We start from the raw sequence: 26,501 nt of genomic DNA on the forward strand, positions 1-26,501 counted from the left end.
TGCTGGTCTCTGTTGCTTCATCTTGAAATATATAGATATTTCATCTATATGAAATATAAATATTTACATCTATATCTTCATAGATACTCTATCTAGATTTCATCTAGATATATATTTCATCTGTCTGTCAAGATGAAACAACAGGGATGGCAGGAGCCAGGCCCAGGTGGAAAGAAGAGCAGGAGGAACTGGCCCCTGCAGCAGGGAGCACTGCCACCCAGCCTCCAGGCTAGAGGTTAGGGGACCACTCTAGACCTGGGAGGAACACTTGCCAAAGCAAGAAAACTGGGACCACAGGTGGAATGCAAGATGGGATGGGAACCAAGCTGGAGGAGTGGGAGTTGACATTTATCCAGAGTGGCCATTGATCAGGCTTACCTGATAAATGTGGAAGGATTGTCATCCTCATGTCACAGGTGATGAAAGTGTGGCAGGTCATACTTTATTAGGGTTGGAGAAGCAGGATTAGAACCAGCGCATGCAGCCCATAGTCTTTGCACAGGAGCTCACTGCTGAGCAGAGAGGGCGCAGAGAAATCCCAGGAAGGAAGCCTCATAAATAATGGCCAAAAAAAGAGAGGAGGGAGGTGGCAGGCTCCATTCAGAGGAAAAGAACTGAGGACCTGCAGAGAGGATGGGACAGCGGCAGGAGTAAGGGTGGCTGCCGCAGCTAGAACGGCCAGTCCTGACTCAGCTCAAGCAGACAGGGCGGAGCAGCGCCCCTGGAGGAAGGGCCCGGCCTTCAGCAAACTCGGGTTCGAGGCCTACCTACTTGGGTACGCCCCAGTTCTGTGACCTGGGCAAGTTCTCTTCCGCCTCTGAGCCTCAGTTTTCTCCTCTGAGCCTCAGTTTCCTCCTCTGCTTAGCAGAGTAAAAACATGCCTTTTGCCTTGCACCGAGGTTTGCGCGCCCCGTATTTGACAATGTGCCTGTTTTTCTGGCACACCTGGTTGTGCAATGTCAGCGTCTAGAAGCCGCTGAGCAGCGAAAGCGGAAACACCTACAGGGCACTCCTCGGGCCCACCCACCTGCGGGAGGCGCCCTGAGACCGAGAGGCCTCAGCGCCCGGGGCCTCTGCCGGCTGCCCCTCGCCTCCCGCACGGAGCTCGCTCGGGGAACGCCCCCATCCACTGCCCTCCACAGACTTAGGGACACGGGTGAGGCCAGGGGAGCAGAGGGAGCAGTCATGGCGGAGCTGGAGGCTGTGGCCGACGATCTAGACGCCCTCATCGACGACCTGGACTACCTCCCGGGCCACTTTCACCTGGAGATGCAGTTGAACTTCGAGCCGCGCTCGCCGGCCCCACAGCGCGCCCGGGACCTGAAGCTGCAGCGGGAGGGTCTGCGGCAGGAGCTCCAGCTGGCGGCCGCCCCGCAGCGCCCCGCCGTGCGTCACCTCCTGGGCGCTTTCGCATTCTACCTGGAGGAGCTGGACGAGGCCCGCGAGTGCTTCCTCGAGGTGGCCCACGAGCACCCGGGCAACCTCAACGCCTGGGCCAATCTGGCACACGTGTACGGCCGGCTGGGCCAGGAAGAAGAGGAGGAGGCCTGCGCCGCGCGGCTGGCCGACCTCATGGGCCTGGCAGAGGAGCCCGAGGCCGCCGGGGACCCCCAGCTCCGCGCCGCTCGCTGCCTGGCCGAGCAGGGCTACGCGCACGGCTTCGACGTGGGCTGCGCCAGCCCAGAGGAGCGTGCGCGGGGGCTGGCGGCAGGCATCGCGCTCTACGACAAGGCGCTAGGCTACGGGCAGCAGGTAGGTGACCCCTGTCTCCCTACCTCCCGCTGGGAGGACTGTGACCATGTTCCCTTCTGTCTATAGAGATGCCCCGGTACCCCTGACTCTCCCTCAACCCTGGTCTTTTAGCCTCCCAAATGCCTTTCCAATGTGCATCACCCGCCTGCCCCAGCCAGGCCTGTACCCCTCTCCTGGTCTAGGGAGTGGAACCGCTTCCTAGTGGGACTGCCTGCCCAAGCCTCTCTTTTGGAAACAGCACAAGCCCAACCTGGACAATTCATCCTTCTTACCTTGCTCCACCCAGCAAGTGCCTGTTCCTGCGCCTGTGCACACCCACCTAAGTAAAAGGCACAGTCAGGCATCCTGCCAGAAACTTGGGCACATTCCCACCTCTCCTCTCCTCCTCACCTCCATCCTCATCCATTCGGTCCCCAAATCTTGTCCCCTCAACCTCCTGTTATCTCTGAGGTCTCTCCACACTTCTCCAGGCTTCCTCTGCCGGCCCAGCCTCCATACCTTCCTGCCTGCACCAGTGTAGCTGCTGTCACCCATCCTTGGGGTCCTGCTCTCCAGCTTGATCCTTCTGCCTCATCTTCCCGTCTGCTGCCAGTGTGGTGGTGCTCCATCTTGCTGGCCATGTCCCCACTGCCTAGCAGATAAGTCCTAGGCTCTTTGGTGGGTATTTGACATCCTCCGTGAGCTACCTCTCTGTCCTTCCTCTGCCACGTTCCCCCTTCCAAGCCAGGCTTTTGCCACACTCTACTTCCCCTTGTTCCTCCATGGGCCAGATCTCCTTGCAGCTCACCTTGTCCCTTTCTCGGCCTCTTCCTGGGGTGCCCTTCGGCTCCACCTTTGCCTGGAAGGTTCTCTTCAGCCTCGGGTTGGTCTCAGACATCCCCTCCTCTAGAAAGCCTCCACTAACTCCTCAGGCTGGGTCAGGTGCCTTCTCTGGGCTCCCATAGCACTGCTCACACTGTCTGTTTCCAAGCCTCCAGCTCAATCGTGAGGTCTCTCAGAGTGAGGACAATGTCTGTCTGGTTTACCACTGTAAACCCAATACACACTGGCACAGCACCTGGCACACAATGGCACTCAATAAATGTATCTGATAAATGAATGGATATATGTGCAGCATAGGGCCTAGCATTCAATAGACAAATACTAGGTATATTATCTACTGCTGCATAACAAATACCCCCAAAATTTAGCAGCTTCAAATAATAAGTATATATTATGACCCAGTTTTTGTGAGTCAGGAATCCAGGATGGCTTCACTCAGTGCCTCTGGGCCGTGGTCTCATCTGAAGGCTTGCCTGACTAGGGGGGATCTGCTTCCAAGCTCACTCACATGCTGTTGGCAGGATTCAGTTCCTCACTGGCTCTTGCAAATGGCTTCCCTCTTTTCCATGCCACATGGACATTTCACCACTTTTGCTATTTTCTGCTCATTAGAAGGAAGTCATAGGTTCAGCCCACACTCAAAGGGGAGGATTACACAAGGACATGAATACCTGGAAGTGGGGATCACTGGGGCTATCTCGGAGGCAGCCTGCCACACTAGGCACTGAATGACAGAAAAATGATGTGGTAGAGCATTATTCTCTTTTACAGAAGAGGAAACCATGGTTCAGAGGGGTTCCATGAAGGCACAGCACAGACAAGGTTGAGCTGTTAACAGTGATGTTTTATAACGTTTTAGATTTGTGATATGTAAATAACAAGCCTTCACACATGGGTAGCACAGCTCCCTTCACAAAGGCTCCACACACTCCCCTCAGTGCCTTTTCCATGAATGTTCATGGCTTCAATAAGAGAAGATGTGAGAGTCAAGACCTCAGAAAGTACAGGTTGGAGGGCATGGACCTGACTTAAGGACAGCATGCAGGGTAGGGGTTAAGAGAGTTGACCCTGGGTTACATGGTCTGGATCCAAATTCCAGCTCCCCCATGCTCACTCACTTCAAATCAGTGCTTAGCACCACCAAGCGCCTTTTCCCTCCCTGTAAGATGGAGATAGTAATGTTACATATGTCATAGGCTTTGTCATCTGTAAAATAGGGACATCCCTCACTTGGTTGATGTCATAATTAACAGTTAATATTTGTAAAGCACCTAGAAAGAGCCTGCACAGGGATGAGCAGGGTCACAGATGACCCCTCCGTGTCCCCAGCTGGGAGAGCTTCCTCTGCTCCTAAGCTGGGTGTAGACATGACCATTGATTGCATGAGGTCAACAAGAACCCAGGTCTCTTGTTTCAGTCCTGAGCCTGTGGCCCTGAATGCCAGGCTACCCTCAGTGGAAGGCACAGCCAACATTGATGTGTTGAGTGTGGTCATGACAGCAGGTCATGGCAGCAGAGAGGGGCCTGAAGAGCCCTGGGCTAGGAGCCAGGAGGCCTAGGTTCTTGTCTCAGCTGCAACACTACCCACAGTGCGGCCTTCTTCTCCCCGGGCTGTGGTTTCTTCATCTGTGAACGGGGTGCAGGAAGCAGGAGCTGCATGGTCTCTGAGGCACTTTCCTGCTTTTAGGAGGCCATTCACTGGGGGAAGCTTCCTGGAGGAGGTGAGCAGGAAAGCAGTGATTCAGGGGTAGCTATCAAACAGAGGCGGGCTCTTCCCTCTCTGGGAACATGGCCACAGTGGGGATTCCCCAGTGAGTGAACATCCAGATGAGAGAATGCTAAGCAGGGTGCCCGGCACTCCAGGGAGGGAGCCGATTGCTTCATGGGGGTGTGGCTGCCAACCCTGTGCTGTGTCCTGAGGCGTGGCCCAGCAGCTGCTCCACAGTTCTGCACAGAGCAGCTGTGGTCAGCCCCCTACACAAACCTCCAGAGAGAGTTTGGGATTTGGAGACCCTATTTATCATCTGAGGATTAGATGACATCATGCTTCTAAAGCACCTGGCAGAGTAGGTGCTCAAGAAATAGTTGCAGGCAGGATGACAATAATGATGGTTGCATCATTTTTAGAGTCAGAGGTTTGGTTCTGAGCACCTAGTTCTGTTATTATTTTGCTGTGTGGCTGTGGACAAGTCACTTGTCATCTCTTGTGACTTGCCTGAGTTTCTGCTTCATAAACATTGATCAGCTCCAGGTTTATTGGGATTATGCAACAAATGATGAGAGTAAAAATGCCCATAAACTGGAAAATTCTGGGCATGTCTGAGAGGCATTTACTGAGCATTTTGACATTTATTGAACACCTACTATGTGCCAGGCTCTGTTTTTAAGAAGTCCCTGCCTCTAAGAAGCCCTTGAACGAAAGGAGAAGTAAACATTTGCTTCTTCATTAACTATGCTTACCTGAGCCCCTCTTCTGGGAATGGGGGCCAAAGGGGCAAATCAAAGACGTGTCTACCACTGGCTGAGGACACAGGCATTCATCACAGGCCTGTGTCATTGGCAATCATCTCTAAGTACTGTACACCCAGAGGTCACACTTTCTGAACCAAAAACAGGGCCCCAGGGGCTGACAATGAAAGTACACTCTGGGGATATGGGGACCAAAGGTTGGTATCAAGAGTGACCTGGAAAGTCCGGGCCCTGTGGATAAAGTGGGAGTGACTGAGTCAGAGAGGGAACACTCCCCTTCAGCAGGAGTTCCCAGGCAGGAATGAGAGGGACACACCCAGCAGGGGCATGGTGCGTGCAAAGGCCCCGTGGTGGGGCCTGCAGAGCACGGGGGCTTGAGTGCCAGCTGAACTGGGGCAAGGAATGAGGCTTGCCCAGGGTCACAGAGCTAGTAAATGGCAATGAAATCCATGCCACCCTGGTTGACTGCACAGCCTTTGCTCTTTCTGGAGAGTTCAGAGAAGTGGGGTATAATGCAGATGGCTAGCAGGATGGTGAGGGAAGACCCCTCGCAGGCATACTCCTGGAAATCTAAGGCAGAGGAGTATGGAGAGAGAGGAGGTGGGTGGGTTGCCATGTGTCCAGAGACTGGGGAGGAAGAGGTAGAAGGTGAAGTCAGAGTCAGGCCAGGAAAGGAGGAGGAGGAGGGACCCCCTGCAGCGAGAGATTTTCCATCCTTGTGGGGCTGGGACTCTCCCAGGTGGGGAAGAGCCTCTGGAGCTCAAAGGACAAAGAGCTACTGAAGAACTGTGAACAGCTGCTCATCTGCTAACCTAAACTACAAAATAATAATAATAATACTAAATTATAAAAGAAAACATTATAAAAGTTAATCATTTAGCCCATAATCCAAACATAATCAGTGTTTGTATGGGAGGGGGTGTGTCTCTGTGACTTCCTTTCTTTGCTCTTCATTCCCTACCATTTCTTTCTTTCTTTCTTTGAGACTGAGTCTAGAGTGCAATGGCATGATCTCGGCTCACTGCAACCTCTGCCTCCCGGGTTCAAGCAATTCTCTCAGCTCAGCCTCCCAAGTAGCTGGGATTACAGGCACCTGTCATCGTGCCTGGCTAATTTTTGTATTTTTGTAGAGACTGGATTTCACCATGTTGGCCAGGCTGGTCTTAAACTCCTGACCTCAGGTGATCCGCCTGCCTCGGCCTCCCAAAGTGCTGAGCCACCGCACCCAGCCACATTTCTGTTTCTTAAATTACAAAAAATATGAGGAGGCAGATCGCTTTGATCACTCCCCTCCTCCTCACATCAACCCTCTAAATATACACGCACGTGTATACACACGCCATCTCTCAGACACATATACACTCACAGATGGACCCTTGGTAGCAAATCTCTAGATTAAGTAGCTATTAAGAGCATAAGCTTTGGAGTTAGACCAGGTGAGAATTCTGCCTCCACCACTAGCTGGCTACAGGCAAGTCTTTATTCCTCTGAGCCTCAGTTTCCTCCTCTGTAAAATGGGTTTCTAACATGAACCTCACATGGTTGCTGTGAAGATAGAGAGAACATGAAAAGCACCAGGCAGGGGCACGTGAGGTCCTGCCTGGGGCTTCTCCCTGCCTGCCCTGGCCCACAGCACTTCTCCACTGCTCTTCAACAGAGCCTTCCCGACCTCTGGCTTACCCCCACCTGGTTTCTGTCTTGCCCCTAGAGTGTGGGCACTCTGTCTTGGGCTTTTCTCTCTCTTCCCCATCCACCCTCCTCAATGTCTGACGTAGAGCTGAACACCCAAGAGGAGTTTGCAAGCATTGTTTAATTTAGTCGAATAACTCAATTTTGTCTTTAAAATCCCTATTTTTTAAAATAAGGTAACTTGAACTTATTTTCTAAGATTAAAAAAAAAAAATCCCTGTCCCAAGCCAACTCAGTTATGTCATTTTCTTCCCCTTTTCCCAAAACACTGGTGCCTTAACACACACATGCAGTCACACACACACCGGGGCAGGCCCTGAGTAATGACAGGAACCACACCCGCAATGGTGTCTGTGCACCGGGCACTGAGCTCAGGATCTTACCTGCCTTCGCGCATTTTATTTTTATTCAAACCTCACAGACACACTGCCAGGTATTGTGATTCCCCCTTGCACCCTGGGCATAACAGGCTCAGGGAGGGGAAGGGACTTGCCCAGGTGGGCTCAGTGCACACGGGGCTGTCCATACTTCACCAGCCAGCTGAGGCAGCTGGGGAGGGAGGTGGCCAGCCTCACAAACAAAGGTGTGGGCATTCCAATCCATCACTGCGCCCAGCGGGGTGGGGACCTGGCAGGAAGGCCCAAGAGAGTGTCATAGGTCAGCAAGCCCAGGATCCCTGGCATGCATGCATGTGTGTCCACACGTGCACGCACGCACAGACACACACACACACACACACGACTCCACAATTCTGAGTGGTTTGATTTGGTTCCGCTACAAGAGGAGGTAGATGAAGCTGGATGATATCCCAGGCACTGTGCACACAAGTGCTTTTCATCGATTATCTCATTTGATCCTCACAGAAATGCTGGCAAATCCATTAACCCCATTCTACAGACAGCAAACTAAGGCGCAGAGAGGCGTTGTGACTTGCCCAAGGGCACATGTGGCTAGCAGGAACTGAACTCAGTTCTATGGGACATCAAAGCCCAGGAGGAGAGACAGCTTTCCTAAGGGTCTGGCTCCAGCCTTATGTGGCCTTGGGGTGCTCACCTTTGCATATCAGTGCCCTCTAAGTTTGCTACTGGCTTCTCTCCCCACTTAGCTGGGAAGTTTGAGAGCTGGGTACCCTCCTCCTCGTAGATACAGAAGCCCAGAGCAAAAGCTGCTTTTAGCATCATCCGGTCCAACCACCTCTTTTACAGGAGAAAAGATGATGTATGTTAGAGTGCAGCACAGCACAGACCCACGGGAGCAGCTGAGAAAATTCAGGCATCACTGTTGTTACTGCAGAGGGTAAGAGACTTCTGCAGACCCACTCAGCTACTACCGGTGCTAGAGTTGGATTTGGACCCTGGACCAGACAGGGAATGGCCCTCTCACTAGGGACAATGAAACAGAGAAGTGGGTCAACACAGTCCAGCAAGTCTGGGACCCAGCACAGAGCAAAGCTGACTCACAGGGCCTGTGTTTGCATGACAGACCTAGGACCAGAAAGGAGGTGGCAGCAGGGAGCTGCTCAAAGCTTAAAATCTGCAGGGAACTGTCCAGGGAGCCCAAGACAGGGCTGAATATTTGTTTCCATGGCCTGACACCCAAATCCCAAATTCCCTCCACCTGTGCGCATACCACCTCAGCCAACATGGCTATGATGCAGGCAGGCCACGTGGGGTCACCCCTGTTTGCAGATGTAGAAGCTGAGCCACGCCAGTGGGCGCTCCAGGACCCCTGGAGGAGTGAGAGGCAGGGGTGGGACTCCAATCTCATCTTCTGTTTCCTCCCCACTCCTGACAAGGCAGGAGCACAAGAGCATCACCACCCGCAGTGGGGAAGAGCAACCCCCTTCCCTGCCTGTCTTGTACATCGCCCACAGGCGGCAGGCTGGGGCCAGGTGGGGTGGGGCTCGGTGTGCAGGAGCAGAAAGGCTGCTCTGTGTCATCACAGAGGACATTCCAGTTGTGCAGGAAGGACGTATCCACAGGCCTGCCACCTTGTGACTTTTATTTCTGCAGTGTCAGCCTTCACAGAGGCAGCATGATGAGGTGGAAACAACAGGGGCATTGGAGGGAGGCAGATCTGAACTTGAATCCTGGCTCTTCTGCCCTGGGCTATGGGGCTGGGCCGGTGGCTTTTTCTGTAGTCTCTGTTTCCTGATCTGTAAAAGGAGGAAGATGCATTATACCTTCTAAGGCTGCTGTGAGAAACCCAGTGCTATGATGCACTGAGGAGCCCAGTGACACTGGAGAAATGTTCATTCTCTTTCCTGTTTGTCATTCCTCCTCCCCAGAAAGAAAATTAGTCAGCTTTCAGGAACTGACTCTGAATCTAGAGGACAGCCTGTCATCAGGGGCAAAGTTCAAAATACAAGGCAAATATTTTCCTTAAGAACCAGCAAGGTGTCTGTATAGCCTATTCAAATGCATATATATAGTAAGTCATTGGTGTAGTGAAAGATCTTCTATTGGAATAACTTAAAATAGCCAAGCTCCCCAACATTTCCTTCTTTTGGGGCCGTCTTTTGAAGTAAATGGGATGCTGAGATCCAACCTTGTACCCCACCCAAGTTAAGACATACCTACTCTGGTAATGGCTTATCCTAATCCTAGCATTTCCTGCAGTTTCTGTGAGGTCACTAACATTTTTTGCTTACTCACCCAGCCCACAGGAGCTTCGATCTTCAGGCTTCCCTGAGGATCACAATTGCTGATCCTTTTACTCACTAAAAAAGAGACAAATCTTCTAGCCCATTTTTGCTCCACCTTAGGGTAGTACAGCGAGAGCCTTGTGCAATGGTTCTCAAACTTCAGCATGCAGTAGGGGGCCTGTTAAAACACAGGTTGCTGGGCTCCCACCCCAGAGTTTTAGATTCAGTGGGTCAAGAATTTGCATTTCTATCAAATTCCCAGGTGATGCTGCTGATCTTGCTGGTCTGGTGGCCACACTTTGAAAACCACTTGTCTAGGGTAGTTGGAGGCAAAGACTCTGGAGCTAACTCACAGAGTTCTCAGCCCTACTACCTGCTAGCTGTGTCACTCTGGGCGCATGCCCTAACCACTCTGTGCCACAGTTGCTTCATCTGTAAACTTGGGAGAATAACAATCCCTACCCCATAGGTAACGCTTGAGAAAGTCTAATGGGGTAACACATGTAAATGAGGTGCCTGGTGCATAGTAAGTGTTCAAAAGTTGCTATTATTAGTATAGCAAAAGAGCATAATCTCCAGGTTTCAGTCGAGGCTATCACACTGGACATGTGACTGTGAAGATAGCATCTTGCCTCAGTCTTCCCATCTGTACGAAGAGGGTAATGATACTCCATTTACATTCCATGAGGCTGTTCTGAGGATTACATGGAATCTGTGTGAAAGCCCTTTGTAAATGGTAAACACTGTACAAACACTACCTCCTTGCAGCTAGATCTTGTGGGAAGAACACTGAAGTCAGAGAGACCTGGCCTGAAGTACCAGGTTAGGCAAGTCTCTGCTTCTGTCAGCCTCAGTTTCCCCATCCCTAATATGAGGAAAGTAATAGCGAGGGCCTCAGAAGAGCTGGGAGGTGTGCTGAGAACACCTCACCTGAGGTCTGTCTCTCATTCTCACCTTCAGCTCATACCAGGGTCTACAAATTTCATTTTAGGGTCAACATGGGCCTCGCCTAGTTCCCTCCCATGAATCTGCCACAGAACAGCAGCCTAATGTAGCTCCTCTAGCATAAACCTGGACTCACACGCTGGCCAGCCTCTCTCATAGACCACGGAATCCCCAGCCCACGGGATTGTGATAAGGATCGAATGAGAGAAAGGTGGGGGTGTCCTGACCGGAGGCCACCCACCCCAGGCAGGTTCACCGTAAATACTCCTCTTCTGGCAGAAGTCCTGTGAGCCTCCTCCCAGGCTGCCTCCAAACATCTTGCCTCTGGGAGTCGTAAACTCTGTAACTGAATTCCTTGCGGCCATAAAAGGTTTCACAGCAACTTTATCCTCCAGGATAGAGGGGGAATACCCCCTCCCTTCTCCAGGAGGGGAGGGGGCAGTCACAAGCCTGTTTAATTTAATTTAACGCACTATGGCTTGCCAGGTTGCCCCTGGTAACAGCTTCAGCGGCTGCTTCAGTTACTGCTTCAGTTACAACCAGAAGGATTTTTAAAGAGACAGTCCAGAGCCAAAAGCAGTGGCTCAAGCCTGTAATCCCAGCAGTTTGGGAAGCCGAGGCGGGAAGATCACCTGAGGTCAGAAGTTCGAGACTGGCCTGACTAACATGGAGAAACCCCGTCTCTACTAAAAATACAAAATTAGCTGGGCGTGGTGGCACATGCCTGTAATCCCAGCTACTCGGGAGGCTGAGGCAGAAGAATTGCTTAAACCCGGAGGAGGAGTTTGCGGTGAGCCAAGATCGCGCCATTGCACTCCGGTCTGGGCAACAAGAGCAAAACTCCGTCTTAAAAAAAAAAAGAGAGAGAGAGGGAGACAGTCTATTTTGGAGCCAGAATTGCACCACAGAGTGAACAGCCAACACCAGCTTCACCACACGGATAGAGGAATAAAGCCCAGGCACAAATGAGGCTTCTGACTAGATCTGTGTATCCCATTAATTCTGTTTCATATCCACTGACCCCATCTGCAGCCCCACAAGCCCTCCTGCAAATGCTGCTCTCAAGCGGGATCTGATGAGGGACTACTTTAGGGATTTGTCACACAGATGTCACCCAATTAGCTACTTTTTTGAAAATCAATTTCAGTCATCAAGTTGAAGGGGAGGAGAGTTGACGCTTAGGAGTTGCCCCTGCAATTCAGGCATACTGCCACCAGGTGGTGGTATTGCTTGCTTAGTGAAAACCTTAACCAGGCTCTTGAATTAATCAGTAATAGTCAACAGTGCACAGAGTGGTGGTGAAACCACTGGACTGTAAGCTCTGATGCTAACTAATGTGGAACCTTAGGTAAGCCACTTCGCCTCTCTCATCTCGGTGTCCTCGGATATCTAGTAAGGAGATTGATCAGGATAACTGAGTGTTGTGGACAAGGCTTGGGAATAGGATCATGGAGGCATGAGTCTAAGCCCCAGCTCTATCATGTACTAACTGTGGTTTGGACACATAATTTAATTTCTTGCCACTTGAATACCAAACAAGAGAGTGGCTGGGAGAGCCCTGAGGAGAACACATTAGTCTCCAACACTGGGGACCTGTGGAGGTAAGAAAGGTACCTGGGACCCAACAGGGGATTGGCGGTCCTGAGGTCCTGGGAGCATAGTGGGGAGAGGACAGCAAGGTGTCACAGGATGGCTTCAGATTCCAGGGCCAAAGACCACATTGCCTCATCGGGCACTGAAACACGCCACAGCGGACAAAGTAACCTCCTAGAGAATGCTAACCCTACTCAGCTCTACCCAGACCAGGAGGAAGGGAACAGACATCTATTCTGGGCCAGGCACTGCCCTCACAACTCCTGAGAGGCCCATATGATTATCCTCCTTTGCAGATAAGGACATAACCTCCCAGGGGTAACTCATCCCCCAAGGTCGCCCATCTCATATGGCCAGGCCTGCCAGGCACACGAGCCTCAGCTTTTTGCATTCCCACCCCTCAAGCCTACTACACCTGTTCTTGCTGGACACTAGGCTCCCTTGCCAGGAGCAAGGAAGGGAGAGTGGGTTCTCTTCCTCCCCACCATGACTCAGTTGAGCCAACCTCAAAGCAGGTGAGGGACCAGAGGTCATGGGATCGCTCTCATAGAAGCAGCCAGGGGGCCGGGCACGGTGGCTCATGCCTGTAATCCCAGCACTTTGGGAGGCCAAGGTGGGCAGATCACTTGAGGTCAGGAATTCGAGACCAGCCTGGCCAACATAGCGAAACCCCATCTCTACTAAAAATACAAAAACTAGTCGGGTGTGGTGGCAGACACCTGTAATCCCAGCTACTCGGGAGGCTGAGGCAGAATAGCTTGAACTCAGGAGGCAGATGTTGCAGTGAGCTGAGATCACATCACTGCACTCCAGCCTAGGTGACAGAGCAAGACTCCATCTCAAAAAAAGAGGAAGAAGAAGAAGAAGGAGGAGGAGGAGGGAGAAGAAGAAGGAAGAAGAAGGAAAAAGGAAGAAGAAGAAGGGAGAAGAAGGAAGAAGCAGCAAGAAGGAAGAAGGAGAAGAAGAAAGAAGAAGGAAGAGGAAGAGGAAGAAGAAGAAGAAGAAAGAAGAAGAAAGAAGAAGAAGAAGAAAGAAGAAGAAGAAGAAGAAGGAGGAGGAGGAGGAGGAAGAAGGAGGAAGAAGAAGGAGGAAGAAGAAGAAGAAGAAGAAGAAGAAGAAGAAGAAAGAAGAAGAAGAAGGAAGAAGAAAGAAGAAGAAGAAGAAAGAAGAAGAAGAAGAAGAAGAGAAGAAGAAGAAGAAGAAGAAGGAAGAAGAAGAAGAAGAAGAAGAAGGAAGAAGGAAGAAGAAGAAGAAGAAGGAAGAGGAAGAGGAAGAAGAAGAAGAAGAAGAAGAAGAGAAGAAAGAAGAAAGAAGAAGAAGAAAAGAAGAAGCCGCTACCAGGGAGCCTGAGGCACCCTATGTGCCCCTGATCCTTTGCATGTTCAGGCTTTGACACATCATGCCAGTTTGGCCCACACTAGGTGCTCCATAAATCCCAGTCTCCTTCTTCCTTCCCAGGTCCAGTGTAAGTAAAGCAGATAAGGGTATCCAGAGTCCTATCCCTGCCTTTTGCTTTGGAAAGTGTTCCCTACTTCTCAGGGATGCCCTTTAAGCCTTGAGGCCATCCCTTCTCCCCTCCAGATAGCCCTATTCCCAGCTAAAGTCCCAATATACATATTCCCACCTAAGTAACAGGATTACCTTTCAAGGTGATACAAATGTAAAAGCACACATCAGTTGGATCTTGGCATTCCTGAGCTGTAGCCTCTTTTTTTTTTTTTTTTTTTTTTTTTAAGAAACAAGATCTCACTTTGTTGCCCTGGCTGGAGGGCAGTGGTGCTATCATAGTTCACTGCAGCCTTAAACTCCTGGGCTCAATCAATTCTCCCATCTCAGGCTTTAGAGCAGCTGTGACTATAGACTTGCACCACCGTACCTGGCTATTTTGATTTTGATTTTTGAGTAGACAGGGTCTCACTATGTTGCACAGGCTGGTCTTGGACTGCTGCTGGGCTTCAGAGATCCTCCTGCCTCAGCTTCCCAAAGTGCTGGGATTACAGGCATAAGCTACTGCGCCCAGCCCCCCAGCTCTATCTCCTTCTATAGCTCCCCACTACCTTGCAGATAAGCTCCAAGTCCTGACCCTGGCACTCAGGGGCCCCTCCTGATTATGCCCCTGCTGGATCTTCCCTCCACCCCTTACCATCAGGGTTCCAGCCCTCCGGCTGCATGCAGACCCCAGCACGCCTTGCTCGCTCTTCTCTGAGCTTTTGCACTTGATGTCCCATCCTCCTAGATTGCCTTTTCTCACCGTATCCACCTGGGTGATTCCTACTTGTCCTTAAGGACCCTGCCCTAGTACTTTCTCCTCTGGAAAGCCATGGGGATGTTCCTGGATTGTATAGGATACCTCCTTGGGCTCCCATAGCCCCCGTGTTCCTTCTACTCTAATTGTGTCTTTGGGTCTAGCTTTCCTGCAGGACCCAGAGCCCCTAAATGTGGGACCTGCCTTTTCTCTCCTGTCCTTATTGCCCAGCCGAGAGCCACACAGAGAAGATACTCAGGGAATACTGACTGAGAAATGCAATTAGTGGGGCCCCTTTTGGGTGGTCTGACTGGGACCTGGGTTCCAGACCCTGTCCTGATGGGTGGTCACACCAGTTGGTGGGATCTGACTCACAAGGACCCCTCCCTTCAAATTCATCGAAGGTGTCCCCGGAGCAGCCACACCTAACCTGCTAGCATTGGCTCCCCCAGATCCCCATTCACACACTCTGTGCTGCACACCCATCAGCTGCCCATCCCCAGCGTCTCCAGGCCTCTGCTCACGGGAGCCCTCCATCTGGAGCCCACCCTTTGACCCTTTGGGTCACCAATATGACCCAAGACCCTCCTTAAGCCCACACCCCCCGGCTGGGAGTGGCCTGCCCATCCCCCACACTTCCTCTGTACCACTCTCATAGCCTCTGTCAGGCCTGGCTTCATACCACAGCTATTGGCAACCCAGTGTGGGGAAACAAGCATGGGCTTTGGAGGCTGACAAACGGGGACCAGATCCCGCTCTGACCCTCAAAAGCTGTGTGACCTCAGGCAAGTCACTTTATCTATCTGAGCTTCAATATGTTCCTCTATAAAATGTGGATAACAGCTACTTGATAGGTTTGTTGTGAGATGGAAAAGATGGGTGTCAGGATCCTGGCACATTCAGGCACTGAGTGGCATCCTATTACTGAAGCCTGGATCTGCTTCCCCTGCCAGGTTGTGAGTGCGTTTGGGTCAGGGTGCAGGTCCCATTCAGTGCCGCATTCCTAGAGCACCCAGCACAGGGCCTTATGCCATAGGTGCTCACAAATGCATTCACCCCAGCTGCTGGGGATGGGGGTAGAGAGATGATGGGTCCCCCTCCCCCACAGCTGAGGAGGCCACAGTGGGGGTGGCGAGTACAGAGCGGAGCCTCCAGATCAGGGACGGGAGATGAATGTGGAGGGAGGGGCTGGAGCCTGAGGGAGAGCTACTGATATGCACTGAGGGTTTTATTGGTTTTCATTAAAATTCCTTCCCGAAGCTGGAGTAGCTACTCCCATAAATAACAGCATAAATATTTTATCTGGTGCCCAAGTTGCACAGCAAGGTTGGCAGGAATAATAATGGCAAAACAGTTCAGGGGGGGTCTTGGGCTTCAGCTGAGCTGGGCTCACTTAACATGCCCAAAGGGGCTTTCTCGGGAAGGTGAAGACTGCAGGGATGGCACCAAACAGGGAGGCAGGTGGGCGTGGAGGAGAGGGTGGGCAGTGGGGTGTGCGCCCTGGGGTTGGGGGGCCTGTGGAGGGCGGCAGGAAATGCTTGCCATACCTGCTCTAGGATAGGCACCTCACTGGGGGCCCTCACAAAGCCTCTGTAGTCAGAGAAGTGAAGTGACTTGCCCAAGGCCACCCAGCCAGTCAGGGGCAGAACCAGGACTGTAATCAAGGGTGTTTAAGGTCAAAGCCCTTCCCACTGTGCCTGCTGCCTCTTGGGGTTCAGTGAGTGTGGGAGTTTATGAACAATGACCAGAGTACCTCAGTAATGGCAGTGTGGGCTGTTCTCTGTTTCCCTAGATCCCGATGGAGGAGAAAAGGGGCTGGTATTTCACCATGGCAACACTCTACATCAGGTCAGGCAAGAGGGTGGTGGGGGTACGGGATGGAGGAGGGAGAGGTGTGGCCTGGCACCCAGCCAGCAGGGTAAGGGGAGAGGTGGCTGGGCCCTTCCTACTGGAAAGGGCTCCCCAAACCGCCACCCCCCCCCCACCACCACGGGCCTGGGCAGGGCTGGCAGCACACAGGACAGCCAGGAGCGGGTGCCACCCAGCCGCATCTCCTTCTCTGCCACAGGCTAGATGGCATCTTCCTGGAACTGGGCAGTGAGGAGCAGAAGAGACTGCCCGCCTTCAACCGCACGCTGGCCCTACTCCGGCAAGTGCTCAAGTCTGAGGACCCCCGCCACCGAGGTAGGGACCCCGGGGGATGGGTGGGACAGCAGCCTCTGCCCCCTGCCAACAGCCCGCTGGCATTGCACCCACCTCTGGCACTACCTCCCCTTCTTGGCTCCTGTTTCTTCCCTCCTTTGCTCTGTCCCCTACACTCATCTGTGCACCTCAAGGAGCCCACATACCTTGCCCAAGTGAACATGCCAACTACAAGTCACTGCGACTGCAGGCTTCCCCATCTGCGGCTCGTGACCTGGAGGGTGAGAGGTAATTTCCCCTATTTCCACCTATTTATGGTCAGAAGATTGAAGCCTCTGTTGGAGAGCAGTCAAGTCATATTTTTGCAAGGCCAGACAGCAAGAACAAGGACTAGAACCACCAGAGCTGGTGAGAGCTGAAGTCAGAAGAGACCTACGTACCTGAAATGAGGTCCCCCCGATGACACATTAAGCACAGAATAAGCACTAAAACGGGTTCACTAACCCCTCACACGGCCCCTTTCTCCACCTTTGCTTCTTTCTGTCCCTGGGTTGCCCTCAGTGATCTCACAGTACTGTCCCTTGCTTTGTCTTCATGGGCGACACCTAGGATGGAGATGGCCCCTTCCCTCTCTCCACCCTGCTGCTTCCTAGAGACCCTCTCCCACCCTTCACTCCCAGCCCTGGCCTGGTGCTACCTCGGGATGCTGCTGGAGCGGAAGAACACCTTCTCCACCACCCCCATGGGCGTCCATGACTGCGGGTACTCAGGGACTGACCCTCTGGACTGCTTTGGCAAGGTACGTGTCCCCAGCCACACCCACCCTCTAAACTGAGAAGGAGCCTGGCACCCCAGCCTCTCCACCCAGAACCCAGGCTTCTCTGTGTATCAACCCCCACCGCGTGGCCCACCCAGGAAGTACACTTACTCCAGACCTTGCTCTCCATCCTCTCTTCATTCAAAACAAAAGAGACCCTCCCCATACCCAATCTGGCCCCAGCCCATTTCTCTAGCCTTGAAATAGACCCTTAGACTTTTTCCCTTGAGGCCTTCATTCGCAGTATTCCCTCTGCCAGGAGTTCCCTACCTCTCCACCCCCAATGGCATAGTAGAAAGATGGGTTTAGCTGGTGTCTCCTTGCCAGCCCTGCCCATAGGCTGTGTGACCCTAAGGCAAGTCACTTACAACAGGAAGCAGTCAATGACAATAGTGGGGGTAAGTGTTATTACCCAGGTAGAAACCCTGTACTTTGTAAGGTTGGGGGATGGGAGTTGCCTCTGGCCCTTCCTCTCACCTGCCCTAGGAAGATGGGAGAGCATACACTGGGAAGGAGGGGTCTGACTGGGCTCTGGAAGGCTTTACTGGATGTGACCAGTGATGTGGTCGTGGGCCGGGCTCTCAGGAGTTGAATGCCAATAGGTTGTGCCCCAAGGTGTTGGGCTCCGTGATATGACAACTTACTGGCAGGTGGATAAGGGTGGATATGGGTAAAGGGCACCGTGTTGATACGGCTGTATCCAAAGATGAGGTTCCTGTGGTTCAGCACTGTTTAGCCAGCTCTGGCTAATGACCAAGCAAGTGGTTTGTTTTTGCACTCCTCCCTTACCTAGGCCATTGAGATTGCCAAGAACCAACCTCCCATCCTGAATCGCCTGGCAAAAATCTTCTACTTCCTGGGAAAGCAGGATATGGCCATTGGAACCTGCAACATGGCCCTGGATGTCCTACGCGATCCAGAGCTCAACTGGCAGGCGTACTGCACAAGGGCCAAGGTGGGTCAACTTCCTGCCCCACCTCAACCTGCCATCGGGAATCAGAGAACAAGGGCCAGAGGCCAAGACCCTGTTGCCAGGTCCCAAGGGTCAGGGAGTCCTCATGGTGGAAGGGAGCTTAGGAGCCATCAAAAAACACAGTTGGGTTCTATAAAGTTTTTTGTTTGTTTTGAGACAGTGTCTCGCTCTGTCACCCAACTGAAGTATGGTGGTGCCACCATGGCTCACTGCAGCCTAGACCTCCTAAGCTCAAGCAATCCTCCCGCCTCAGCCTCCCAAATAGCTGGGACTACAGGTGCACACCACCACAACCGGCTAATTTTTGTTTTGTTTTGTAGAGACGAGGTCTCACTATGTTGCCCAGACTCGTCTCAAACTCCTGGGCTCAAGCAGTCCTCCCACCTCGACCTCCCAAAGTGCTGGAATTCCAGGTGTGAGCCACTACGCCCAGCCCTGTAAGGTTTTTGAGTGAAAGAATGCAGGAGCCTCCACTCACTGCAGGAATCCCTTCTACAATTCCTGGTCAGTGAGCCCCCAGCCTCTTCTGGATTGGCACGGGTGGAATCAGACTGACCAGAGTTGAAATCTGGCTTCTCCGCCTTATGGAACTTGCGGCAAGCCACTTACCCACACAAACCTCAGTTCCCAAATCTGTAAGATATAAATAACAACACTTTCCTTAAAATGTTGTCAACAGACACAGTGAGGTAGCATCTAAAGCACAGTGCCTTGGACATAGGAGGTGCTTTTCTGAAAGCCAGTAGAGGTCATTTAATATAGTGGATCAGAGCTCTGGCTCTGAACACAGACAGCCTGGTTCAAATCCCACAACACCACGTGCTATGGGACCTTTGGCAAAATATTCTTGCCAGGATTCTGAGCCTCAATTTCTTTATCTGTAGACTGGAGTTGTTATGAGAATTACATTAGATTTTGTATGTAAAATTCAGCATCAAGCACACAGTAAGATTTCATAAGAGACTGACTGCTACTAATTTAATATTAGGCATATTTTTGAATTATCTCACTGTCTCTTGATGCAGTGGACAGTCATTCAGCTCTGCAAGTTACACACTTAGGTGAGCTCTGCCTCCTGCTAGCTTCCCGCACTGGTCCCAGACCTGCCTCCTAGAGCCCACACAGAGCCCATGTGCTTGAGGAAGCCGACTCGGAGCTCCGAGTTTACTTCACTGCGAGCCAAAGAGTCCCCCCATTCCCTCATCTTCTCCACTACCATCCACGTGACCTAGTGGCAAATCTACTCCCAGTCTTGGTCTCAGTGGCTTAATTACTTTGCCAGCAGGTACGAGGCAGGAGTGAAATTCCTTCGCTGTTGTGGATGTGGTTATTATTATAGATAATGACATTAACCATAACAGTAAATAATAAAATATTTCTATAAAATTCTGCATTTCATCAAGCACTTTCATGTTCGTGGTCTGATTTAATGCTCACAAGAATCCTGTGAGAGAGGCCAGACATGTGCCATCCTACAAATGAGGCCACACAGAACCAGGGAGGCAGGGGACTTCCCCAAGGAACTGCATTCAATAATCAGAAACTCCAACTTTACTCTCCTGCCTCCATCACCGTCTGGTGTCTTATGATCCTGGCCTCTCTGTGGTGCCAAAGGTCACACTTACTACTCAGATGACTAGAGGATCACAGGATGGTGGAAAAGAGATGGGAGGAGGAGGGAACTCACATTATCTGTGTAAAAGCCTCAGTCCATGCTGCGGCCCATAAGCGTGGCCCTGGCCCCATGACCTCTCTACCCCACCTCCCTCTGCTCATGCCTCTGTCAGTCTTCCAACCCTACTGGCCTGGGCCTCTGCCTGGAATGCTCTTCTCTCAGATATCTGATTGGCTTCCTCCCTCACTTCTACAGGTCTTCTAGTGGCCATCTAATTGAAAATATCAAAGCCATGCCAACATTTAATTTGTTAATTAATTTATTTTTAAAATTCTTTTAGAGATAGGGTCTCACTCTGTCACCCAGGCTGGAGTGGAGTGGCATGATCACGGCCCACTGCAGCCTTGAACTCCTGGGATCAAGTGATCCTCCCACCTCAGCCTCCCAAGTAGCTGGTACCACAGGTGTGCACCACCACACCCACCCAGCTAATTTTTTAAAAATTATTTGTTGTAGATACAGTGTTCTGCCTATGTTGCCCAGGCTGGTTTCAAATTTCTGGGCTCAAGCAATCCTCCAGCCGCAGACTCCCAAAGTGCTGGGATTATAGGTGTGAGCCACCACACCTAGCCACCGCCAACATTTTATGTTTTCCTTTCCTGGTTTAGTTTTCTTCTTACCACTAATCACTCCCTTACACACTATTTACATATTTATCATGTTTATTTTCTCTCTCCCCCAAAACATGTAAGCTACTTAATGGCAGGGATTTTTGTGGTTTTTTTGTCTACTGTATTCTCAGTGCCTGGAACAGTGTCTGGCACAGAGGAGGCTCTTAATGAATATTTGCTGAGTGAATGAATGAACTGAGCACCTACCATATGCTAGCTCCTGAATAGAATATGTTCTTTCAGACATCATGTTAATTCCCCAAGGAAGATATTCATGTACTAAGTTTTCAGATATAGAAATGAGGTTCAGGTTCATAGAGTTGTGGAACTCCCTCCAGGTGACATGGCTAATAGCTAGGGGTTGAGGGAAGGACTGGAATTCAAACCCTAGTCCAACTGACCCGAAAGCCAGAGATTCATCTCCCCCTGCCTCCATGATGCTGTCTTATAACCAAAGCCCTTCTGATGACTATAAAGCATTAATACCTTCAATAACAATAACGCCCTTTCCCTCGCTTCCTCCTACCCAACCCAAACCCACCCCTCCTAAACCTCCAAACTTTGTAAATGCTCTAAGTGTGGGGAAAATGGAGGAATTCAGGAAAGCAAGGGTCTGAGATCATTTGTAATGTAATGCTTGTCAGTTGGGGCCACCTGCCATTCTTCCCAAACTGCTTGTTGACATAGACTCTCACAAAATCGGTGCTGCCATCCTACCTAAAATAATCCTCCCCAATCACCTCTGTCCCATTGTCATATTTATTTTGTCATAGCACTTACCACTTGAAATAGTACTGTTTACTATTGACTGCCTCCCCTACTGGAATGTTAAGTTCTGCCAGAGCAAGGACCTCATCTATCTTGTTACCATGGTACCTCCTGTACCCAGCATAGGAACTGGCACATGGTGGGCACTCAATACATATCTGTTGAATGAGTAAGGGACTCTTACTTCATCCTACTTACTCATTGCACAGACAGGGAAACTAAGGACCAGAAAGTGGGTGTGACTAGCCCAAGGTGGTCCAAGGCTAGGACCTAGGACTCCTGGGTCCTGGCCTCAGGGTCTTTCTACTGCAACACAGAACCTCCCTGGTTGCTGCTGAAAAAAAGACTGGGTTCATTTAGAGCAGGGGGGGCAGAGGCCCTTGCCTGGATCATCTTTCCTAAGCTGGCTCTCTGTTGGCAGATACACATCAGAGCCTACCTGCATGACCTGGAGCGGGCCAAGATGGGTCTCGGGGGCATGCCTGACAGGAACCACCTGGCCTGTGCCAAGGCTGACCTCGAGGAAGTGGTCAGGGTGTGCCCAGGCTTCAAGGCATACCTGGACATCGGCCAGGTAAGGCAGTCTCTTGGCTTAGCCAATAGCTGAGCAAGAATTTGTTTACTCCTTGCCAGGCTAGGCCAGGGCTAGGCCAGGATGCAGAAGAAAAAGTTTCACTCCCTCATAACAGTACCCATCTCCTCCAGCCATGGTGAGGACTGAATAAGATGTGTGTACAGTATTTAGAATAAGGCCTGGCTCTTCCTAAGCACTCAGGAAGTGTGGGCATTATTCTTTATCTAGAAGATACCTATTCTCTATCTGTGTTCAGGGAATGTTTACCAAGAAGTGACAATATCATAATTTTAGGTACAAGAAAACCGAGATCCAGAGATTGACTCACTCAAGGTTATATGGCTAGGTGTGAAGGGGCTGGAACTGGAATCGGGGTACTCCTTTTCTAGAGGAGCAGGAATAAAACGTATGATTAATAATTGTCGATGGAGAGAGGGTGGGAATGAGTGAAGGAGTGGAATTTTTTTTAAAGCAAGCGTGGGGCGGGAATGAGCGTGGAGCCGCGCCTGCGGTGAAGGGCTCACCCCGCGTCCCCCACCCCAGGTCTACTACTATATGGGCGTGGACGCGGTGCAGGAGCTGCTGGCGGTGGACGAGGCGGCGCTGAACCAGGCGCTGGTGTTCCTGGCCAAGGCGGGCGAGTCGGAGCTGGGTGCCACGCTGCCCGAGCTGCAGCTGCTGCGCGGCAAGTGCCTGCGCATCAAGGGCGAGGACGCCAACGCGGCCGCCTGCTTCAAGCGCGCGGTGGAGCTGGACGACGCGGGCTCCAGCCACACCGACGGCTTTGGCTGCCTGCTTGAGGCGCTGCTGGCGCAGTGGAGCCAGGCACAGCTGAGCGACGGGGAGCTGGGCCGCGAGGTGGACGCCTGGCTGCGCCGCGCCCAGGACAAGTACCCCGCGGCGCGCCTGCGCCAGGAGCTGCAGCGCGTGTGGCGCGGGCACACGGACGAGGTGCTGGGGCTGGCCCGGGCCCTGGTGGCCCAGGGACGACTGGCGCTGGTGCGGCTGCTCTTCGAGACCATGGAGCGCGAGGGCGAGGGCGCCAGCGCGCCGCGGGACCGCCGGGCTGTCTCATTCTAGGGCTCAGGTGCCCAGGCCGGAGGCTCCCTGGGACCTCGCCCAGGCCCCGCCCAGCTGATGGGACCGGGTCCGGATGGACTCCCTGCCTTAGGCTGACCTGGGAGCGGAGCCAGTTCAATTCTTGGTCGGGAATTGTGAATGGGAATGTTGCGACACCCGGGCGTTTTGAAATGCCCACCCAGACTGGAAGGCCTGATTCCCGAGAGCAGAAGAGGCTGGGAGCAGAGGTGAGAAAACACTGGGAAGCTGCCAATTGAGAGACAGAATTTTCTAGACATACAGGTAAAATAAGATGGTTGTGAGGCTTCTGAGAGAAACAGAAGACAGTTACCTCAGTGTGGCAGTTTTCTAGTCCGGGCGCTCAATCCCTCAGGCCTGAGTGCCTGTCTTTGGACTCCCATAGGCCACACTCTATCCTTATGAGAAAGCCCCGTTTACTTCAGTTGACTGGAATGGGGTCTCAGCTCCTGCAACCAGAAAAGCCCTGGCTAAAGCAGAGGGCAAGGTGGCACCGCGAGTGAATTACGGGACAGGGCCCTAGCCTAAGCCTGGTGCTCAGGGCTCATTCCTGCGTCTCTGCTACTTTTCTAGGGGGCCTCCTTCTTGGTCAGCTTGGCCCAAAAGGCCTCCCAAATGCTCTGAAATAGAGCTCATCAGTAGAACCTTCACTTGATTTCCCTCTTCTTGGGGGAAACTAAGGGCCCCACCCATTAGGAGGTGCCACCTGCCCCCATTTTTTTTTTTTTTTTTTTTTTTGAGACAGAGTTTCGCTCTTGTTGCCCATGCTGGAGTGCAATGGCACGACCTTGGCCCACTGCAACCTCCATCTCCTGGGTTCAAGCTATCTTCCTGCCTCAGCCTTCCAAGTAGCTGGGATTACAGGCGTGCGCCATCAGGCCTGGCTAATTTTGTATTTTTAGTAGAGACAGGGTTTCACCATGTTGGTCAGGATGGTCTCGAACTCCTGACCTCAACCGATCCACCCGCCTCAGCCTCCCAAAGTGCTGGGATTACAGGTGTGAGCCACTGCACCCGGCCCTGCCCCCAGTCTTGACCATTCTACTAATTCTAAAGAACATCTTGAAATTTTACACTCTTGGAATCATAGTTATAGAATCGTTTTTTTGAGACAGAGTCTCACTCTGTCGCCCAGGCTGGAGTGCAGTGGCCAGATCTCAGCTCACTGAAACCTCAGCCTCCGAAGTTCAAGTGATTCTCGTACCTCAGCCTCCTGAGTAGCTGGAATTCCAGGCTGTACTCACTGCTTTGCTCATATCCTCACTCATTACCAGGGACAGGCCAGCACCCCTGCATTGCATCTCACATATCCACTGATGGATGGAGAACAGACTGAAATTCAGTGCCTTAGAGACCACACACTCCAACCCCCTCATTGTGCAGATGGGAAAACTGACAGCCATAGAAGGGAAGTGGCGTGCCCAAAGCCACACTTACTGTTTTCCCCACACTGTACCACAAACTTTCACCATTCTTCAGGTTTGGAAAAATACTAATAAACCGATCAACACTAAAGTATTCAGTGTTTATATGTTAAAGGTTTGTGTGTCACTTGTTACACGAGTCACTCTGATATCCACTTGGACAATGCTTCAACACTAACGGTGGCATTCTGGGTACATGTGAAATATGGCAGGGAGGCCACCCTGAGGCTCCTGAATTCTGCCTCATGGGTCACCATGGTTCACGACTTTGAATGGTGACATTCTCTCTCACCCTCCTTCTCCTCTCACCACCATTGCAGCAGAGGCCAGGAGGTGACTCCACAGCAGGCCGCACGCACCCCTGTCCACTTCTATCCCCCACCCACCCCCATCCCTCTTATGCCCAAGACTGTGTCCCATGACCGTCCCTGGGATGGCAACCCATTTCTTTCTTCTCCTTCCTTAAACAAACACACTGAATTTAAGGCAGTCTTCCGGCAAAACTTAGAGGTTGATGAAGTTTGTCTTTTGCCCCAGGCTCCCTAGTTTGTTTGTTTCCTTTCTTGCCTTTCCCGTCCCTAAAGGCATGCATTTCTCCCTCCATTGCCTCCCTGTCCTCTCATAACTTTTTCAGTAAACTTTCTGATAATCTCGTTCACCCTAATTATATAAATGGTTAACACACGCCCACTATAGCTTTTCTCAGGAGTATCTGCATATTAACAAAAAGTCAAAGAGAGATAGGAAACCCCATTTCCCAGACTGCCTACTCTGTGCTAATCTCATGTAATCTCACTTAATGCAATCTCATGTTGTAATCTCACTTAATGCTCTCAACAGCTCTGAAGGTTAGGTATTAGAATCCTCATTTTACAGATGAGAAAATTGAGACACAGAACAAGATCACAGGTAAGTATGTGAAGGGCCAGGTTTGAACCAGACCAGCCTCGTTCAGTGCTCTGTCCTGGAACACGGCCCCGTGCAAGAGCTGTGTCATCTTCGGTCTAGAGTTGGGCCTCTTCCATGCCCTGTGAGCACCAACCCTACCTGTTACTTTACCCCTGGTCTCTGCTCCCACACTGCCTTACCTTGGTGCATTTGTCCACCCTTTTCCTCCACGGGCTTTTTTCCTGTCATTTCTACCCCAAATGGTCAGCTCAAAGGCACCTCCTCCAGGAAGTCTTGCACATCCTTTCAGCTCTCATTAATCACTCCCTTTCGTGCATGGAGAGCTCTTGGGCATTTTGTCCCACTGTGTTGCATTTCTTTCCTTCTCTTTGCATGTCCATTGCCCCCACTCAACTCTGGGTTCTTCATAGCAGGAACCACAACTCATTTGGCCCCATGGCCCACAGTGCACTTGACATATAAGACAGACTTAGTTTTGGATGTTGAACTGAGTAAATGCCCAGCAGTGATGTGGCACCTCAGTCCCAAAGATGTGGCTCCATTACCAAGTCCAATGACGGAGGCTGGAGCCAGCTCTGCAGCCCAAGGACCCTTGAGGTCTGGAGCTCAGCCAGGAAACATGGCCTTTCTTCCTACCCCCTATCCAGCCTCATGCCAGTTCCCCAATTCTGTGATTGGGAAACTGAGGCCCAAAGAGCAGAGACTTGTCCAAACCTCCAGACTCATTGTATTAGTCCCTTCTCACATGGCTACAAAGAAACATTTGAGACTGGGTAATTTATAAAGAAAAGAGGTTTAATTGACTCACGTTTCCTTAGGCTGTACAGGAAGCATGATGCTGGCATCTGGTCGGTTTCATGGGAGGCCTCAGGAAACTTTCACATCATGGCAGAAGGTGAAGGGGAAGCAGGCACGTCTTACGTGGCCAGAGAAGGAGCAAGAGAGGGGGCGGGGTGCAACATACTTTTAAACAACCAGATCTGGTGAGAACTCTATCATGTCAACAGCACAAGGGGGATGGTGCTAAACCATTCATGAGAAACCTCCCCGATGATTCAGTCACCTCCCACCAGGCCCCACCTCCAACACTGAGGATTACAATTCCACATGAGATTTGGATGAGGACACAGAGCCAAACCATATCACTCATGGTACAGCACTGTCCACCCTTTTAGGGATGCCTGCTTGCCAATTTCACTTCTTTCACATTCGGGAAGACTACAGGTTTTCCATTCACTCACTCAACAGATATTTACCAAGCGCTGGTCAAGTGCCAAGCATACTGCCAAGCTCTGGAGCCATAGTGGGAAACAAAACAGACCCTGTCCTTGCCTTTAGGAGCTCACAGTCT

At 51.6% G+C, this 26,501-nt stretch overlaps 2 protein-coding genes across 3 annotated transcripts in view; one reads left to right on the forward strand and one right to left on the reverse strand.

The window, feature by feature from the left end:
* Positions 1-10,855, reverse strand: part of CIMAP2 (ciliary microtubule associated protein 2) — a 50,943-nt gene extending 40,088 nt beyond the window's left edge. Inside the window, exons 1-4 of the mRNA XM_024246455.2 lie at positions 10,563-10,855; positions 9,387-9,554; positions 8,365-8,887; positions 7,786-7,928 (exon numbers count right to left, since the gene is read on the reverse strand). The gene's annotated coding sequence lies outside the window, so the exon portion shown is untranslated. The remainder of the gene's footprint in view (positions 1-7,785; positions 7,929-8,364; positions 8,888-9,386; positions 9,555-10,562) is intronic.
* On the forward strand, positions 1,186-24,332 carry TTC22 (tetratricopeptide repeat domain 22). 2 transcript variants are annotated; one of them, XM_002810782.4, is made up of 7 exons: positions 1,186-1,752; positions 15,952-16,007; positions 16,228-16,343; positions 16,982-17,100; positions 17,912-18,073; positions 21,567-21,719; positions 22,263-24,332. In XM_002810782.4, the coding sequence occupies exons 1-7, from the start codon at positions 1,186-1,188 to the stop codon at positions 22,797-22,799; spliced, it is 1,710 nt and encodes a 569-aa protein (XP_002810828.2). In that variant the 3' UTR covers positions 22,800-24,332. The 2 variants fall into 2 exon arrangements, with proteins under 2 accessions (XP_002810828.2, XP_009248175.2); XM_009249900.3 differs by lacking the exons at positions 21,567-21,719; positions 22,263-24,332 and adding an exon at positions 18,412-19,569.
* Positions 24,333-26,501: the final 2,169 nt, after the last annotated feature.

The sequence above is a fragment of the Pongo abelii genome, chromosome 1 (genome assembly GCF_028885655.2).
Source record: "Pongo abelii isolate AG06213 chromosome 1, NHGRI_mPonAbe1-v2.0_pri, whole genome shotgun sequence".
In the NCBI taxonomy this organism is placed as follows: domain Eukaryota; kingdom Metazoa; phylum Chordata; class Mammalia; order Primates; family Hominidae; genus Pongo; species Pongo abelii.

What these genes read in the sequence shown, in the direction of transcription:
- TTC22 (XM_002810782.4), top strand. Translation starts at nt 1,186, where the DNA reads ATGGCGGAGCTGGAGGCTGTGGCCGACGATCTAGACGCCCTCATCGAC. An exon ending in CTCTGGACTGCTTTGGCAAG is followed by an intron (nt 17,101 to 17,911) that starts GTACGTGTCCCC and finishes TCCCTTACCTAG; the next exon opens with GCCATTGAGATTGCCAAGAA. An exon ending in CGTACTGCACAAGGGCCAAG is followed by an intron (nt 18,074 to 21,566) that starts GTGGGTCAACTT and finishes CTCTGTTGGCAG; the next exon opens with ATACACATCAGAGCCTACCT.